Here is a 16,080-nt window from a genome sequence, read left to right on the forward strand (position 1 = left end):
GACTGGGCTAGATGGGCCTTTGGCCTGACCCAGTCTGGCCATTGTTCTGTTCCTGTGATTCTCTCCCCAGCTCTGGAAGGGCAGTGGGATCTAGTGGGTTAGAGCAGGGGGGCTGGGAGCCAGGATTCTGGGGTCCTATCTCCAGACCCTGGCGTTGTGCAGTCTGGCTTGTGTTCTTGGGAATGGTTTCTCAGTCCCACGTCTCGGTTCTCCCCACCACAGGGACCGAGTGGGTCGACCCAGAGGATCCCACCGTCATTGCTGAGAATGAGCTGCTGGGAGCAGCAGCTGCCATTGAGGCTGCAGCCAAGAAACTGGAGCAGCTGAAGCCGAGGGCCAAACCCAAGGTAGGCTGCCCTGCCCCCACCTGCGCCCAGCTTGGCAGACCAGAATCTGGTCCCGGGGCCTCGCCAGGCCCTGCCAGGCCCTCTGGAGGCTGCTGTGCCCTGACCGGGCCGAGGGCTCCCCCATCAACCTCTGTGGCTCCAAGGCCTTCGCTGCGGGGAGAGCGGGGCTGCACCCCCTCCCCAGGGAGAGCTCTCCAGTGTCTCGCTCCTGCTCCCCCCTCGCCCGACACCACAGGGCTCCCTCCCTGGGGCACAGTGCTGCCTGTTCCTTCTCCCAGGTTCCCCTCCATCCATCCATGTTGCACGCATGCCTGCTCTCTGCCACTTCTCAGCACAGCTCTCCTCCCAGCTGTCCCCGGCGCTCCCCTCCTCTCCCACCAGGGCTCACACCCTCTGTCTCCATCTGCAGCAGGCGGACGAGAGTCTCAACTTTGAGGAGCAAATCTTGGAGGCTGCGAAATCCATCGCTGCTGCAACCAGTGCCCTGGTGAAGGCAGCCTCAGCGGCCCAGAGAGAGCTGGTGGCTCAAGGAAAGGTAACACCGCCGGGCAGGGGAGAGGCCATGAGAGCTGTGGCACTTGCTACTGGAGGAGCCGGGCCAGGCTCTGAGCCCCGCTCTGGGTATTGCACAAACATCCTCTCTAAGCACAATCACAGCACAATGCTGGGGCACGAAGGGTTAGTGCGATCCTTGGGTATACAAACAGGGCAGCAGGGAGAGAATTTTACCTCTGCACACAGCACTGGTGAGACCAGTACTGATCCTGTGTCCAGCTCTGGTGCCCACAGTTCAAGAAGGATGTTGATAAATTGCAGAGGGCTCAGAGAAGAGCTACGCGAATGATCAGAGGAATAGAAGACCTGCTCAGAGAGCTGTCTGTTTAGCCTCTCAACAAGGTTACAGTGACTTACCCACAGTGTCAATACCTCCAGGAAGAACAAATATTTGATCATAGAGGGTGTGACAGGTCCTCCCAGGGTGCCACCTGGAACTGGGGTATAGCTGAGCCCTCTGTCTTACCAATCTGGGTTCCCTCTTGCACTGTGACCTTGTGACAAACTGCAAAGCCCTCCAAGCTTGGACTCTCACCAACATCCACAAGCTGTGTTCATGCAGGCTCTAGCCAGCTACTCATGAACCCACAATGGAGAGGCTACAGCCAAAATACCCCCCAGCTCTTCAGCCTAGGACCCCAGAGCTGTACCGTCCGGCTCTGGTCAAAACCCGACCAGTATGAATTTATTACCCAGTCCACCACTTCTACAAAAGAAAGTGGATGTGCACTAGCTCTTCTTCGTGAGCTGAGATTTATCCCTTTTGTACTTCAAACAACACACAGTGTTTTAGGTAAAATATAAGAGATTTATTAGCTACAGAAAGAGAGCTTTGAAGTGATCAAACAGATCAAAGTAGATTACCATAAGAAATAAAATAAAACCACAATCTAAGCCTAATATACTAGATAGGGTGAGACACTGCTTAATTCAAATCCTGTTACATAGCATAAACAGTCCACCAAGGTTTTCTACATCAACAGGCTTCCTTCTTTCCTGCCTGGGACCAGCACCTCCCCCAGTTCAGTCTTTGTTCCCTGGGTGTTTCCAGGTGTTCTCTTCTGGGGTGTGGGGGGAGGTCCCGTCATGATGTCATTCCCTCCTTTTATATCTTTTTCCAACTTGCTGGAAAGATCTTCCACTGTGACCTGGGTCAACAGTTCCCATTGTGTAGTGCTGTCTCTGAGAGGTTTCTGTTGTATGCAGTTCCTGGAGTGATCCTTGTGAGTGTGTATTTCCTCAATAAGAACATCTAAATGGTCATACTGGGCCAGACCAAAGGTCCATCTAGCCCAGTATCCTGCCTTCTGACAGTGGACGGTGCCAGGTGCCCCAGAGGAAATGAACAGAACAGGTAATCATCAAGTTTATCAAGATCCATCCCCGGTCACTGATTCCCAGCTTCTGGCAAACAGAGGCTAGGGACACCATCCCTGCCCATCCTGGCTAATAGCCATTGATGGACCTATCCTCCATGAACTTATCTAGTTCTTTTTTGAACCCTGTTTTAGTCTAGACCTTCACAGCATCCTCTGACAAGGAGTTCCACAGGTTGACTGTGTGTTATGAAGAAATACTTTTGTTTGTTTTAAACCTGCTGCCTATTAATTTCATGTGGTGACCCTTAGTTCTTGTGTTATGAGGAAGAGTAAATAATACTTCCTTATTTACTTTCTCTACACCAGTCATGATTTTATAGACCTCAATCATATCCCCCCCTTTTTGGTCTCTTTTCCAAGCTGAAAAGTCCCAATCTTATTAATCTCTCCTCATATGGAAGTCGTTCCACACCCCTAATCATTTTTGTTGCCCTTTTCTGAACCTTTTCCAGTTCCAATATACCTTTTTTTTGAGATGGGGTGACCACATCTGCATGCAGTATTCAAGATGTTGGCGTACCATGGATTTATATAGAGGCAATATGATATTTTCTGTCTTATTATCTATCCCTTTATTAATGATTCCCAACATTCTGTTCGCTTTTTTGCCGGCCGCTGCACATTGAGTGGATGTCTTCAGAGAACTATCCACAATGACTCCAAGATCTTTTTCTTGAGAGGTAACAGCTAATTTAGACCCCCATCATTTTATATGAATAGTTGGGATTATGTTTTCCAATGTGCATTGCTTTGCATTTATCAACATTGAATGTCATCTGCCATTTTGTTACCCAGTCACCCAGTTTTGAGAGATCCTTTTGTAGCCCATCGCAGTCTACCTGGGACTTGAATAGTTTTGTATCATTTGTAGATTTTGCCACCTCACTGTTAACTACTTTTTCCAGATCATTTATGAATATGTTGAATAGGACTGGTCCCAATATAGACCCCTCAGGGTACACCACTATTTACCTCTCTCCTTTCTGAAAACTGACCGTTTATTCCTACCCTTTGTTTCCTATCTTTTAACCAGTTACCAGTCCATGAGAGAACCTTCCCTCTTATCCCAGGACAGCTTACTTTGCTTAAGAGCCTTTGGTGAGGGACCTTGTCAAAGGCTTTCTGAAAATCTAAGTACACTGTATCCACTGGATCCCCCTTGTCCACATGCTTGTTGACTTCCTCAAAGAATTCTAGTAGATTGGTGAGGCATGATTTCCCTTTACAAAAACTATGTTGATTCTTCCCCAACAAATTATGCTCATCTATGTGTCCGACAATTCTGTTCTTTACTATGGTTTCAACCAGTTTCCTCGGTACGGAGATTAGGCTTTCCAGCCTGTAATTGCCAGGATCACCTCTGGAGCCCTTTTTAAAAATGGGCGTCACATTAGCTATCCTCCAGTCATCTGGTACAGAAGCTGATTTAAATGTTAGGTTACAAACTAACTTAGTAGTTCTTGGTTTCACATCTGAGTTCCTTCAGAACTCTTGGGTGATACCACCTGGTCCTGGTGACTTATTACTAGGGCTGTCAAGCGATTAAAAAAAGTAATCGCGATTAATCATGTGATTCAAAAATTAATTGCAATTAATTGCATGATTAATTGCACTGTTAAAGAATAACAGAATACCATTTAATTATATATTTTTGGATGTTTTCTACATTTTCAAATATATTGATTTCAATTACCACACAGAATACAAAGGGTACAGTGCTCACTTAATATTATTTTTATTACAAATATTTGCACAGTAAAAAACAGAAGATATAGTATTTTTCAATTTACCTAATACAAATAATGTGCTGCAATCTCTTTATCATGAAAGTTAAACTTACAAATGTAGAATTATGTACAAAAATAACTGCATTCAAAATAAAACAATGTAAAACTTCAGCGCCTACAAATCCACTCAGTCCTACTTCTCATTCAGCCAATCACTCAGACAAGTTTGTTCTCATTTGCAGGAGATAATGCTGCCTGCTTCTTGTTTACAATGTCACCTGAAAATGAGAACAGGCATTCTCATGGCACTGTTGTAGCCAGCATCACAAGATATTTACGTGTCAGATGTGCTAAGGATTCATATGTCCCTTCATGCTTCAGCCCCATTCCAGAGGACATGCATCTATGCCTATGATAGTTTCTGCTCGATAATGATCCAGAGCAGTGCGGACCAACGCATGTTCATTTTCATCATCTGAGTCCGATGCCACCAGCAGAAGGTTGATACTTTTTTTGGTGGTTCAGTTCTATAGTTTCCGCATTGGAGTGTTGCTCTTTTAAGACTTCTGAAAGCACGCTCCACACCTCGTCCCGCTTAGATTTTTGGAAGGCACTTCAGATTCTTAAACCTTGGGTCGAGGGCTGTAGCTATCTTTAGAAATCTCACATTGGTGCCTTCTTTTGTCAGATCTGCAGTGAAAGTGTTCTTAAAATGAACAACATGTGCTGGGTCATCATCCGAGACTGCTATAACATGAAACATATGGCAGAATATGGGTTAAACAGAGCAGGAGAAATACAATTCTCCCCCAAGGAATTCAGTCACAAATTTAATTAATGCATTATTTTTTTAAAGAGCGTCATCAGCATGGAAGCATGTCCTCTGGAATGGTGGCCGAAGCATGAAGGGGCATACAAAGGTTTAGCATATCTGGCATGTAAATACCTTGCAATACCAGCTACAAAAGTGCCATGTGAATGCCTGTTCTCACTTTCAGGCGACGTTATAAATAGGAAACAGGCAGCATTATCTCCTGTGAATGTAAACAAACTTATTTGTCTTAGCAATTGGCTGAACAAGAAGTAGGACTGAGTGGACTTGTAGGCTCTAAAGTTTTACTTTGTTTTGTTTTTTTTGAGTCCAGTTATGTAACAAAAAAAAAAATCTACATTTGTAAGTTGCACTTTCACGACAGAGATTGCACTACAGTACTTGTATGAGGTGAATTGAAAAATACTATTTCCTTGTTTATCATTTTTACAGTGCAAATATTTGTAATAAAAATAATATAAAGTGAATACTGTACACTTTGTATTCTGTGTTGTAATTGAAATCAGTATATTTGAAAATGTAGAAAAACATCCAAAAATATTTAATAAATTGCTATTGGTATTCTATTGTTTAACGGTGCGATTAAAAGTACAATTAATCAAGATTAATTTTTTTAATAGCAATTAATTTTTTTGAGTTAATCGCGTGAGTTAACTGCGATTAATCAGCAGCCCTACTTATTACTGTTTAGTTTATCAATTTGCTCCGAAATCTCCTCTAATAACACCTCAATCAGGGGCAGTTCCTCAGATTTCTCACCTAAAAAGAATGGCTCAGGTTTGGGAATGTCCCTCACATCCTCAGCCGTGAAGACTGATGCAAAGAATCCAATTAGTTTCTCCGCAATGGCCTTATCGTCCTTGAGTGCTCCTTTAGCATCTCGATTGTCCAGCGGCCCCACTGGTTGTTGAGCAGGCTTCCTGCTTCTGATTCACTTAAAAACATTTTGCTATTATTTTTTGAGTCTTTGGCTAGCTGTTCTTCAAATTATTTTATGGCCTTCCTAATTAGAGTTTTACACCATTAACCCCATTAACATTGTTTGGCCTTTTTACTGTTGTACCTGAAAGGCTGCTTGTGGGTGTTTTCAACCGCACAACATGTTTCAGTAACGCATACATAGCCAAACTTCACATACGATGATGGCACATACAATCCAGTGAGATATTACTGTCTAGCAGATCAAGACTTTTAGAATGAGACCTCACAAGGCATAGTTTGTGCAAAACATATCCTAATTACCTGACAGTGGTGAATAAGGGAGTGCCAGGTGTCACAGAGGGCTCTTCAGTCTAGCAGACAAAAGATTTAGTGGATGGAAGTTGAAGCCAGCAATAAGGTGCCGGTGTGGGTAGTTACCACTGGAACAACTTACCCCAAGCTGTGGTGGATTCTCCATTGCTGGAAACTTTTGAAATCAAGGTTGGGTGTTTTTCTAAAGAATCTGCTCTCGTTCAAGCCCTGGCCTTGGCCTTGAAGCAGAAATTAATCCAAGTAAGTCCAGTAAGGGCCCTGGGCCGTGCAGGGGGCTTGGACTGGTCCTGGGCCGTGCAGGGGGCTTGGACCGGTCCTAGGGCCATGTACCATGCAGGGGGCTTGGACCGATCCTAGGGCCCCGTGCCGTGCAGGGGGCTCGGACCGGTCCTAGGGCCCCGTGCCGTGCAGGGGGCTCGGACCGGCCCCGGGCCCCGTGCCGTGCAGGAGGCTCGGACCGGTCCTAGGGCCTGTGGTATCCAGATCAGACAAGATGTTCACAATAATCCCATCTGGCCTTGGAGCGTCTGGCTCTGAGTCGCTGTCCAGGCCCATTGCCTTCAGTGGTAGGGGGCAGGCAGCTGTGGGGTGCCCTGCCGCAGAGGTACCCCCCCTGGGTGCTGTATGCTCTGGAGCACAGGACAAGGCCCAGGGCTGCCGTGCCCGTGGGGTCCTGGGGCCAGGGACAGAGAAGGGCTGCATGCTCCCTGCAGCCGCTCGCTGGGCCCCGCGCCATTACCATGGGCTCACTCACCCTGTCCTTGCTCCCGCAGGTGGGTGCCATCCCCGCCAATGCAGTGGACGACGGCCAGTGGTCCCAGGGGCTCATTTCAGCTGTGAGTATCAAAGGCCCTTTAGTATCGGAGTCACTGTGCCCAGGCCCTGCCCCAGAGTGGGGGGAAGGTTCCTCCCTGCTTGATGTCCCCCCTCCCTGGGACTGGGGGGGCCGTCACCCTCTAAGTAGGGAGCCTCTTCCCGTGAGATCCTGCCCCTTGCTCCCCTTCCTTCCTCACACCAGCTGCAGCAGGGCACAGAGGTGGCTCCTCTCCCTCCCTCCCATCTGCCCCCCACCCTGGGCATCGCCTTCCCTCCTGGCCCCCTCCACGCTCTCCCCCTCCCCACCCAGGACCTCGCCCTTCCACATGCCTCCCCAGGACCTTGCCCCCCACATGCCCCATCCCGTGCCCCGCCTCCCCCACGGACTTCGCCCTTCCATGTGCCCCATCCCCACCCCCCGCAGGACCTCACCCTTCCACATGCCCCACCCCTTCCTTGCTCTCCCCCCCTCCCCAGGACCTCGCCCTTCCAGGCCCCTCCCCACTCACCCCCATCTCCTTCTCCCTGCCAGGCCCGCATGGTGGCTGCTGCCACCAACAATCTGTGTGAGGCTGCGAACGCAGCAGTGCAGGGCCACGCCAGCGAGGAGAAACTCATCTCCTCCGCCAAGCAGGTGGCTGCCTCCACAGCGCAGCTCCTGGTGGCCTGTAAGGTGAAGGCTGACCAGGACTCTGAGGCCATGAAGCGACTGCAGGTGAGTCCCTGGGTCGGGTTTTGGGGGGGGGGGGGCTGGCTCCCCTAGGGACAGCAGGGGGTGCGCTCCGGAGCTGGGGCGCATGCGCAGCACAGGATGGGGCATCCCAAGCCGGGCTGGCGTTCTGGTGCTGGCAGGGCCCTTCCCACCGCAGAGTGTGGGGTGAGTGGAGCTCCTCCCCCGTCAGGGTCTTGTGCCTCCCCCCCAGGAGTGGGGTGTGAAATATCAGCCCTGCTGCACTGTACCCGGCTTGCCCGTGTATTTATAAAGCACGATTCATCCTGGGGGAATTAACACTCCCCCGGGCACCAAACCCAAGGCTGCTGCCAGCAATTGAGAACAGTTCCCTTCCCAGCTGCACTGGGCTGCGCCGGATCACCTGCTCCACGGCACGGACTCCAGGGTTACCAGTGCTGGGGTGATGCCTGCTTTACCCCACACTGTCTAGAACCCTAAGGGTTAATGATGACTGGGTGACTTGGGAGCACTTCTGCTCCAGCAAGCACAGGGCGCGAGGTTAACTCAGGGGAAGGGTGCAAACCCTCAGGCTGTGGCACTGAAAAGGTTAGCTGTGGGGGGGGACACAGGCTCTGGCACGCACACTGGGGAGGGCGAGTGAGACCCCTGACTCTGGTGCTTGCTCACAGGCAGCTCCTGGCTCTGGCGCTCGAGGAGTTAAGGAGCAGCGGGGCCCTAGCGCTGGGGCACGGGGTGCCTGTCGTCCGGCTCAGAGGCCTTCTTGGCAGCCCTGTGACCCCAGCCCACTCCCAGGGTACAGAGGCCTTTGTCCTGCCCTGCCCCCACTGGGAGCCCAGTTCTACCTGGCTTGGGCTCTGGGTCTGTCCCTCCCAGGGCCCTGAGCAGCATTTCTGCTGCCTCTGCACTGCTGGTCATGTACCGGAATCCCCGGCAGCTCCCAACACCTGCACGACCCACAGCTTGGGGGTGCGGATACAAGAGAAGAGTCACCTTCACGGCTGCAGCCCAGGCCACCGCCTTGTGCCCTGACCCTGCACTTGCAGGGAGTCCCCAGCCTGGCATCTCCCCACCCCATGCAGTCACTATATCCCACCAGCTGCCCCCATCCTCCCAGCCACCAGCACAGGTCCTATTGCCCCTTAATGGGGCCTGGACCCCCCACCAGCCCTTGGCCCCCGTCGTGGCCCCTTGCCAGCCTACCCCAACCTTCCCCCTGGAGCCCAGTAAGCCCGGCTATTGCCATCCTGGGCAGTGGCTGCCCACTCGCAGGTCACAGAACCGCGCCCCTTGCTGAGTCTGCGCCACGTTCCCTTTCTCTCTGCCCAGGCCGCTGGCAACGCCGTGAAGAGGGCATCCGACCATCTGGTGAAGGCAGCCCAGAAAGCAGCCGCCTTCCAGGACCAGGAGAATGAGACGGTGGTGGTGAAGGAGAAAATGGTCGGGGGAATCGCACAGGTGAGGAGCAGGGGGTCACGCCTGGAGGCTGCAGGCAGCTTGAAACAGCAGCCCTGAGCAGAAGAAATGCCCCTTCCAGGGCGTGTTGCCTCTGAAACCTAACGACAACTCTACCTTATCCCTTAACTGTGTCACTGCTGCTTAGTTAAGTGGATACAGCCAGAAAATGTGCTTCCCTCGCAGCCTCGGGGCCAAGAGCTGCTCAAACCTCTGCCTTCCCCCTTGGAAACGTCTCTGTTGCGGTGAGACGCTGCCTGTGCCCCCGGGGGGTGCTGAGGATGGGGCTGGGGTGAGACATGGCACTGGATGTCAGGATAGGAAGTGCCAAGTGCCAGACAGGGTGTGGCCTGGGGTCCTGTTGTGCCTGGAACAGCAGCACCAGACACTTCAGAGGCGGGTGCAAGACGCCTGCAGTAGGATAATCTGCCCCACATCAGGCCTCCTGTTGGGCTCTAACCGTTAGTCTGGCTCCAGCCCTGAGCATGAGGTTTAATATCCCTGCCAGAGTGTTAGCAGTGACTGTTGTAGCTGGATAGTCATGGTAGGTACATAACAAGGCCCAGCTCTGCGGGGCCCGCGAGGAGAGACTCCGGGCCTGGAGGCAGCTCTGTGGGGCCCGTTGGGAGAGTCCCACTTCTCAGCTCTTACAGGATGCCCGAGACATGGAGTGTATGTTTGTCCCCATGGGGGACTCCGGCCATGGGGCACAGGGACAGGTGGGGGAGTCAGAGGTTCAGTGTAAACCTGGGAATACTGCGTAGCCCTGCATCTGATGCTAGGGTCAGGATGAGGGAATAAGAATCCAGCCTGCTGCCCTCGGCTGGAGCTGGTTCGCTGTGAGCCAACATTCCTACCTCTCTAGGGTGGCTGACGCCAGCTGTCCGTAACCTGGGGGACGGCAGGCCCCAGCCGGTGCTCACAGGGCCCGTGGGTGGGACCCAGCAGCCGGAGCTCGCGGGGCCCCACGGGACCCGGCAGCCGGCACTCACGGGGCCCCACGGGACCCGGCAGCCGGCGCTCGCGGGGCCCCAGGACCCATGGGCAGGGCGGGCTCTCACCAGAGTCTCTCCCTGGCAGATCATTGCAGCGCAGGAGGAGATGCTGCGGAAGGAGCGGGAGCTGGAGGAGGCCCGGAAGAAGCTGGCTATGATCCGGCAGCAGCAGTACAAGTTCCTGCCCTCGGAGCTGCGGGACGAGGGGCAGAACTGAGGGGAGCGTGGCCATGAGCTGAGCCTGCCCCCCCCATCTCACCACAGAGACTGCTGCCGCCGCCTCCTATTTAAGACAGGCCTGCCCTGAGCAGGGATTGCCTGGATCACCCAGACTCGCCTGCTGCTCAGCGCACTGGGGACTAACCGCTGCCCCCAGCGGGTGCTGCACCAGCAACTCTCTGCTTCACCGCGCAGCCAGCGCGCCACGGGCACACGCTTCTCCACTCTGCTTGGGCACGGCCACAGCGCCGGGTGCTCCGCGGGGTACGAGGAGGCTGGAGCTCTGCAGGCCTGGGCTGGGGCTCACCTATGCAGCTGCCTCGAGCCCCATGGACCTGGGGCTACCCCACCCCCCAAGCTCCCCCTCCCCCCACACACCTTTCAGGCATTTTCCTTTGTGCCTTTGTGGATTCCACGTCTCTGGGAGTTGAGCTTGGAGGCGGGTTCTCACCCGGCTCCGCCCCGGGGCCAGTCGTGCAATGGGGGGGACAGAAACTGCTTCCCTGGTGACTCTTGCACCAACCCACCCTCACCTCAGATGCCTTATTGCTGGCTGCGCCTTCCCTGTCGCCCAGTGCCTCCGCTCCAGGGTGCGAGGGGTTAATCTCTAGATTTACCCCCCCGCCCCATTGTGCCTCCTACCTGCAGGGACCTGCCTGCCCCTGGAGCAGCCCCCAGCCAGCGCCCCCTGCTGCTCCTCGTTCCCAAGTGCCTGCGTCGTGCGTTCGAGAGCTCCAGTATTTTTGTAGTGTTGAATTTCTGAAGTATTGAACTCGCCTGTTCCCCCAGCCACTAACCCCCCTCCCCCGGCATCTCATGCCCTGGGCCCTGGAGCCCTATGTCCCCCACCCCTCCTCCGCTCTGGGATCCTGAACCCCCCCTGCACTCGCTGAGGCTTCTCACCTCTTATTTTGATACTCTGAGCTTCCACTGTTAAACGTGAAGGGAAAGCGGCTGCCCTGCCACTCCCGGGGTGGGGAATGGGACGGCTCCTTGCAAAGGATTCTTCATCAATAAAACCGGCTTTCCTGCTTCTTTGGTCTGCATTAGTGACCACGCTCAGCTGCGTCCGCTCTCCCCGGGCTGCTGGGAGAGACCCCAGTGGCCTGCTGGGGGGGGGGCTGGCTGGGGGCAGCTGCTCCCCCCCTGTGAGAGAGACCCCAGGGGTCTCTCCCGGACCCTCCTCTTGGCTGGGGCCCCCTCCTTCCCCACTGCTTTTAGACCCAAAGCATGGAGGTGGCAGAGTTTTCAGACCCTTTGGTGCTCAACCTGCCCCATTATAAACCTTCCCCTCTGAAAAGCTCCGTGGTCCCAGGCCTGCCCGGCTTGGGGAAGCAGGGGCCGGCAGAGGCAGGACACCGTTGATAATCTGCCAAGACTGGAAAAGGGAGGGAGCCGGGCAGAGTTCGGCGCAGTCTAGACGTGAAGGGTGGAAGGCAAAAGGTGACGGGCAGATGTCACTGAACTGAGGAGCTGCATCTAGGAGTGGGAAGTGCCCCGGGGAGCTGGGCAGAAGTAAGTCCTCCAGAGCAGGGAGCTCCCTGGGAAGCAGGCTGAGGGGTACCAGCAGGCTTTGGGGGGAGGGGGAGGGCGAGGCCTCCTGGGCAGTGACTGCGGAGTGGCATCACTGCTGGGCAGCGCCAGCCCCAGGGAATGGGCCTGGCCTAAGGGTTAGAGCAGGGCAGCAGGCGTGGGCTGGCCCCACAAGCAGCCCCATGACACAGCTTTCCTGGGAGAGTGAGCAGGTGGCTGCAGCAGCGTTAACACCTGCCCCCTCACCCCGGCAGCTGGGGCTGGAGCCCACCAGAACAAGCAGCAGCTGTTTGGTTTTCGCAGAGCAGGGCCTGAATTTCACTCCCTGTCACACAGCTGGGCCCGTGCTGCCCCTAAAGCCCCCGGCCGGCTGCTCTCAGCCAAGGAAGCAGGGGAAGGCAGCAGACTCTGCTCTCAGCACCAGCCCCTCGGAGCAGCCTGCCTGCTTGTTGGGCATTGGCCCATCACTGCTATGGGGGCCCCCCACTGCGAGGTCCTGCTGCTTGGGAGGTTCTCCTGCCACCAGCCTGATATTCATTCTTCTCCCAGGGGCTGGGCTGAGCTTGGCCTGTGGGTTCCAAGCCTGCCCCAGCTGGGGCCTTCCCCATCTCCCTTCAGACTGTGCGGGGAGAGGGGCGAGGCCAAAGTGCCCAGATCCCAGGGCAGGGCTGCCACCTTTGCCCTCCCTCTTCCCCCTCAGCTCCCAGGCAGCACCCCACTCAAAGGAATAGCAAGGAGCAGACACTGGGCTCCCACATCCCTGCCTTGCCCCCCCCCCTTTCCCACATGGGTGCAGTCCCAGCGCTGCAGCCTGCTCTAGGCAGGGACCCGCCGTTGGTCCAAGGCAGGGCCTGACCCAAGTCACATTTGAACATGTGGGTCCTTCTCCAGCATCACCCCATACCCGTCCCACTAAGTCTCACAGACAGCTCCCTGAATCCTGGCCCTAAACTGCCCCTGTGCTCACCTGGAACCTGCCCCCTCCCCTCCAGCACCTGTCCCATCAGCTCCTCAGCTGGGTACTCACCAGACCCCAAACCCCACAGCCATTCCCCTAGGGGCTGCTCCCTGTACCTGCGTCTCCCAGGTGCTCCCCCTTCGCTGCAGCGCCTCCCCCATGCACGCCATGGCTCTGCTCTACCTGCTGAGCTGAACCAGAGCCCCCGGCAGCTCCGTGCACACACCTACTGGGGTTTGCACTCCTGCCCTCCCACCCCCTCCGGCTGGGCAGGAGCGGGGCTGGACTTGTTGCTAGAGGGCGCAGGCCCAAGTGCAGCCGGACCCTGCAGTGAGGGGCCTGGACCCTGACTGGACGTCCTGTCCAGCCTAGGACACCAGGACTGGCCACCAGGTGGTGCCGCCGACCTGGGGAGTCACCCTCTGAGCTGGCCGCGTGCCCGGTGCCTAGGGCAGGAGCATCCGGCTGCATGCCCAGACCGTGGGGACGTGGTATGCTCTGCTGGGGGGGTGACACCCCGGGGGGCTGCCCTGCCGCTGGGACCCAGCCAGCGTAGAGCAGCTTGCACTAGCACGTGGTCATTGGTGGCGAGCCTGAGCCTTCGCTGGCGCTGCAACGCCCACGTAGCTATTTTTGCACGCTGGCTTGAGCCCGGTTAGTCTGTCTGCCCGGGCTGCAGGCTCACGCACAGGCTGCCATGGGTCGTAGCCTCACTGGGCCCTTCTTTGTCGCTACCCAGTTTCCTAGCGTCTAAGTCCGGAATGGATCCCTGATCGCCTGGTCTCACCCCAGACGAACACAGGCTGTGTGACTGCCCTCAATTAATTTGTTTGAACTAGAGCAGATAAGGTCAGTTGTTCCAATGGTTAGCGACTGTCACTGTGCGCAATCTGCGCCTTGGTTCTAGTCTGAACCGGGCTAGTTTCGGCTTCCAGCCTTTGGGTCGGGTTAGACCTTTGTCTGCTAGAGCCGGACGAGCCCGTTAGCAAATATTCGTTACACACTGGGATCAGGTCACCCCATCACTTTCCCTTTAAGCGAAGCAGATCGAGCGCCTGGAGTCTCTCATAGTCAGGCAGGATTCCCAGTCCTTTCATGCTGCACAGCCGGGCTCTGGCTGCCCAAAGCCCAGGGGAGCCTCTGCCAAGAGCCACCAGGGTGAACTCCAGGCTCTGGCGAAATCAAGGGCAAAACTCCCATGGATTTACCGGGCTCAGGATCTCACCCCAGCCCCCAGGGCAGCTGCCCCAGGGTAAAGGGAGGCAGAGGCCAAGAGGAGCTTCTCCTCGTCTCAAGTGCCTGGCTGCAGATTTCGCCCCCAGTAGGGTGACCAGATGTCCTGATTTTATAGGGACAGTCCTGATATTGGGGGCTTTGTCTTATATAGGTGGCAATTACCCCCCACCCCCTGTCCTGATTTTTCACCCTTGCTGTCTGGTCACCCTAGCCCCCAGTTACGCTGGGCTCTGATGCAGGGTCTGGCTCATGCTCCAAATGGAGCAGACACGAGTATGGCAGCAGGAAAAACAGGCTGCAAGAGGAGGCGTCCGCCTCACTCTGCATCGTCCCAGACACAGGCCCCTTCGAGGAATGCAACAGGCTCAAAACAGGCATTTTGAGGTATTATCGAGGATGGTATACCAGGACAGTTTCCGGATCCTATCTCCCCTACATTCATGGACCAGTTGTCCCACTTCTATTGTGCGTGGGCTCGCATTACTACGGACCGCTGGGTACTTTGCATGGTAGAAGTCGGATACACCCTCCAGTTCCGTTGTTTCCCTCTTTCCCACCCTCCCTCTCTGTCCCTCTTCAGGGCCCTTTCTCACGAGAGTCTTCTGGCCCAGGAGGTGCAGTCACTCCTACGGGCGGGAGCAGTGAAGGAGGTTCCACGGGAATCAAGGAGCCGGGTGTTCCTAATCCCAAAAGCCAATGGCGACCTTCAATCAATCTTGGACCTGTGAAACCTCAACACACCCATGAAAAGGATGAAGTTCGGCATGGTCTTCCTGGCCTCAATTATTCCCTCTCTGCATCCAGGGGACTGGTACACCGCCCTTGACTTAAAGAACATCGCCATCTTTCAGGGACACACAGAAAATACCTACAGTTCATAGTAGGCCACAAACACTATCAGTTCACAGTTCTACCCTTCAGCCTGTCAGCAGCCCCATGGGTGTTCACGAAGTGCCTGGCAGTCGTGGTAGCCTGCCTCAGGAGCCGAGGGGTGCAGGTATACCCCTACCTGGGCAACTGGCTGATCAAAGGTCGATCCAGGGGTCAGGCGAAGGCGCACGTAGAACGGATAGTCAGCCTTTCAGAACCTGGGGCTGTTGATAAATACAAAAAAGTCCACCTTTTCACCGGTTCAGAGAATAGAGTCCATAGGGGCAGTTCTCAATTCAAACCAGGCCAGAACCTTCCTCCTGGAAAGCTGATTCAGAGTCATTGAATCTCTCAGAAACGGTCTGAGAGATTCCCCCATCACCATAGCAGGAAAATGCTTGAAGCTTCTGGGGCACATTGTGTCTTGTACTTATGTGGTGCAACACACATGACTCGGTCTGAGGCCACTCCAATTATGGTGGGTGTCGGTGTATGTACCGGACCGACATTCTCTGGACAAGGTGATCACACTTCTGCCATTGGTTCATTTAGCTGCGATCTCTGCATTTCACCCTGGGGCGTATGGCTGGGCCATATTTTCAAACCCAATCTGCCATTTCTTGAAGGGTTTGGAATGTCTGTACTCACTAGTACACCCAGCCTCTGCCCCCTTGGGACCTGAATTTGGTACTGACAAGGCTGACAGGCCCTCCATTTGAGGCATTGGCAACGTGCTCCTTGCTCTATCTGTCCTGGAAGGTGGTTTTCCTTGTGGCCATCACTTCGGCCAAAAGGGTTTCAGGGATCCAGGCCCTCACCTCTGAGACACAGTATATGGTCTTCTTCAAGGACAAGATGTGGCTCCAACCACACCCTTCTTTCCTTCCAAAGGTTGTCTCACAATTTCATAGTAGCCAGGACATCTTTCTCCCAGCCTTCTATCCGAAACCACATGCTAGCAGGGAGGAACTGAGGCTCCATGTGCTGGACGTGAGACATGCGCTGGCTTTCTATAGCCCTTTAGACAGGCCACCCAATTGTTTGTAGCCATCACGGACAGGATGGGAGGCAGTCCAGTCTCTGCCCAGAGAATTTCTTCTTGGATTACATCCTGCATCCGCACTTGTTATGACCTGGCAAAAATCCCACCTCCTTGCGTGGCCGCTCACTCCACGAGGTCGCCAGCATCGGTGGCGGCATTTGTGGTGCAGGT

General features: G+C 54.7%; 1 protein-coding gene across 4 annotated transcripts in view; it reads left to right on the plus strand.

The window, feature by feature from the left end:
- The window catches only part of TLN1 (talin 1), a 157,115-nt gene extending 145,811 nt beyond the window's left edge, over positions 1–11,304 (plus strand). For all 4 annotated transcript variants that reach the window (XM_054031473.1, XM_054031475.1, XM_054031474.1 and 1 more), the window contains 6 exons: positions 223–347; positions 757–882; positions 6,868–6,930; positions 7,443–7,625; positions 8,931–9,059; positions 10,137–11,304. In XM_054031473.1, coding sequence (XP_053887448.1) covers positions 223–347; positions 757–882; positions 6,868–6,930; positions 7,443–7,625; positions 8,931–9,059; positions 10,137–10,268 — 758 coding nt within the window. In that variant the 3' untranslated portion in view covers positions 10,269–11,304. The remainder of the gene's footprint in view (positions 1–222; positions 348–756; positions 883–6,867; positions 6,931–7,442; positions 7,626–8,930; positions 9,060–10,136) is intronic.
- Positions 11,305–16,080: the final 4,776 nt, after the last annotated feature.

Source organism: Malaclemys terrapin, chromosome 6 (assembly GCF_027887155.1).
Source record: "Malaclemys terrapin pileata isolate rMalTer1 chromosome 6, rMalTer1.hap1, whole genome shotgun sequence".
NCBI lineage: Eukaryota > Metazoa > Chordata > Testudines > Emydidae > Malaclemys > Malaclemys terrapin.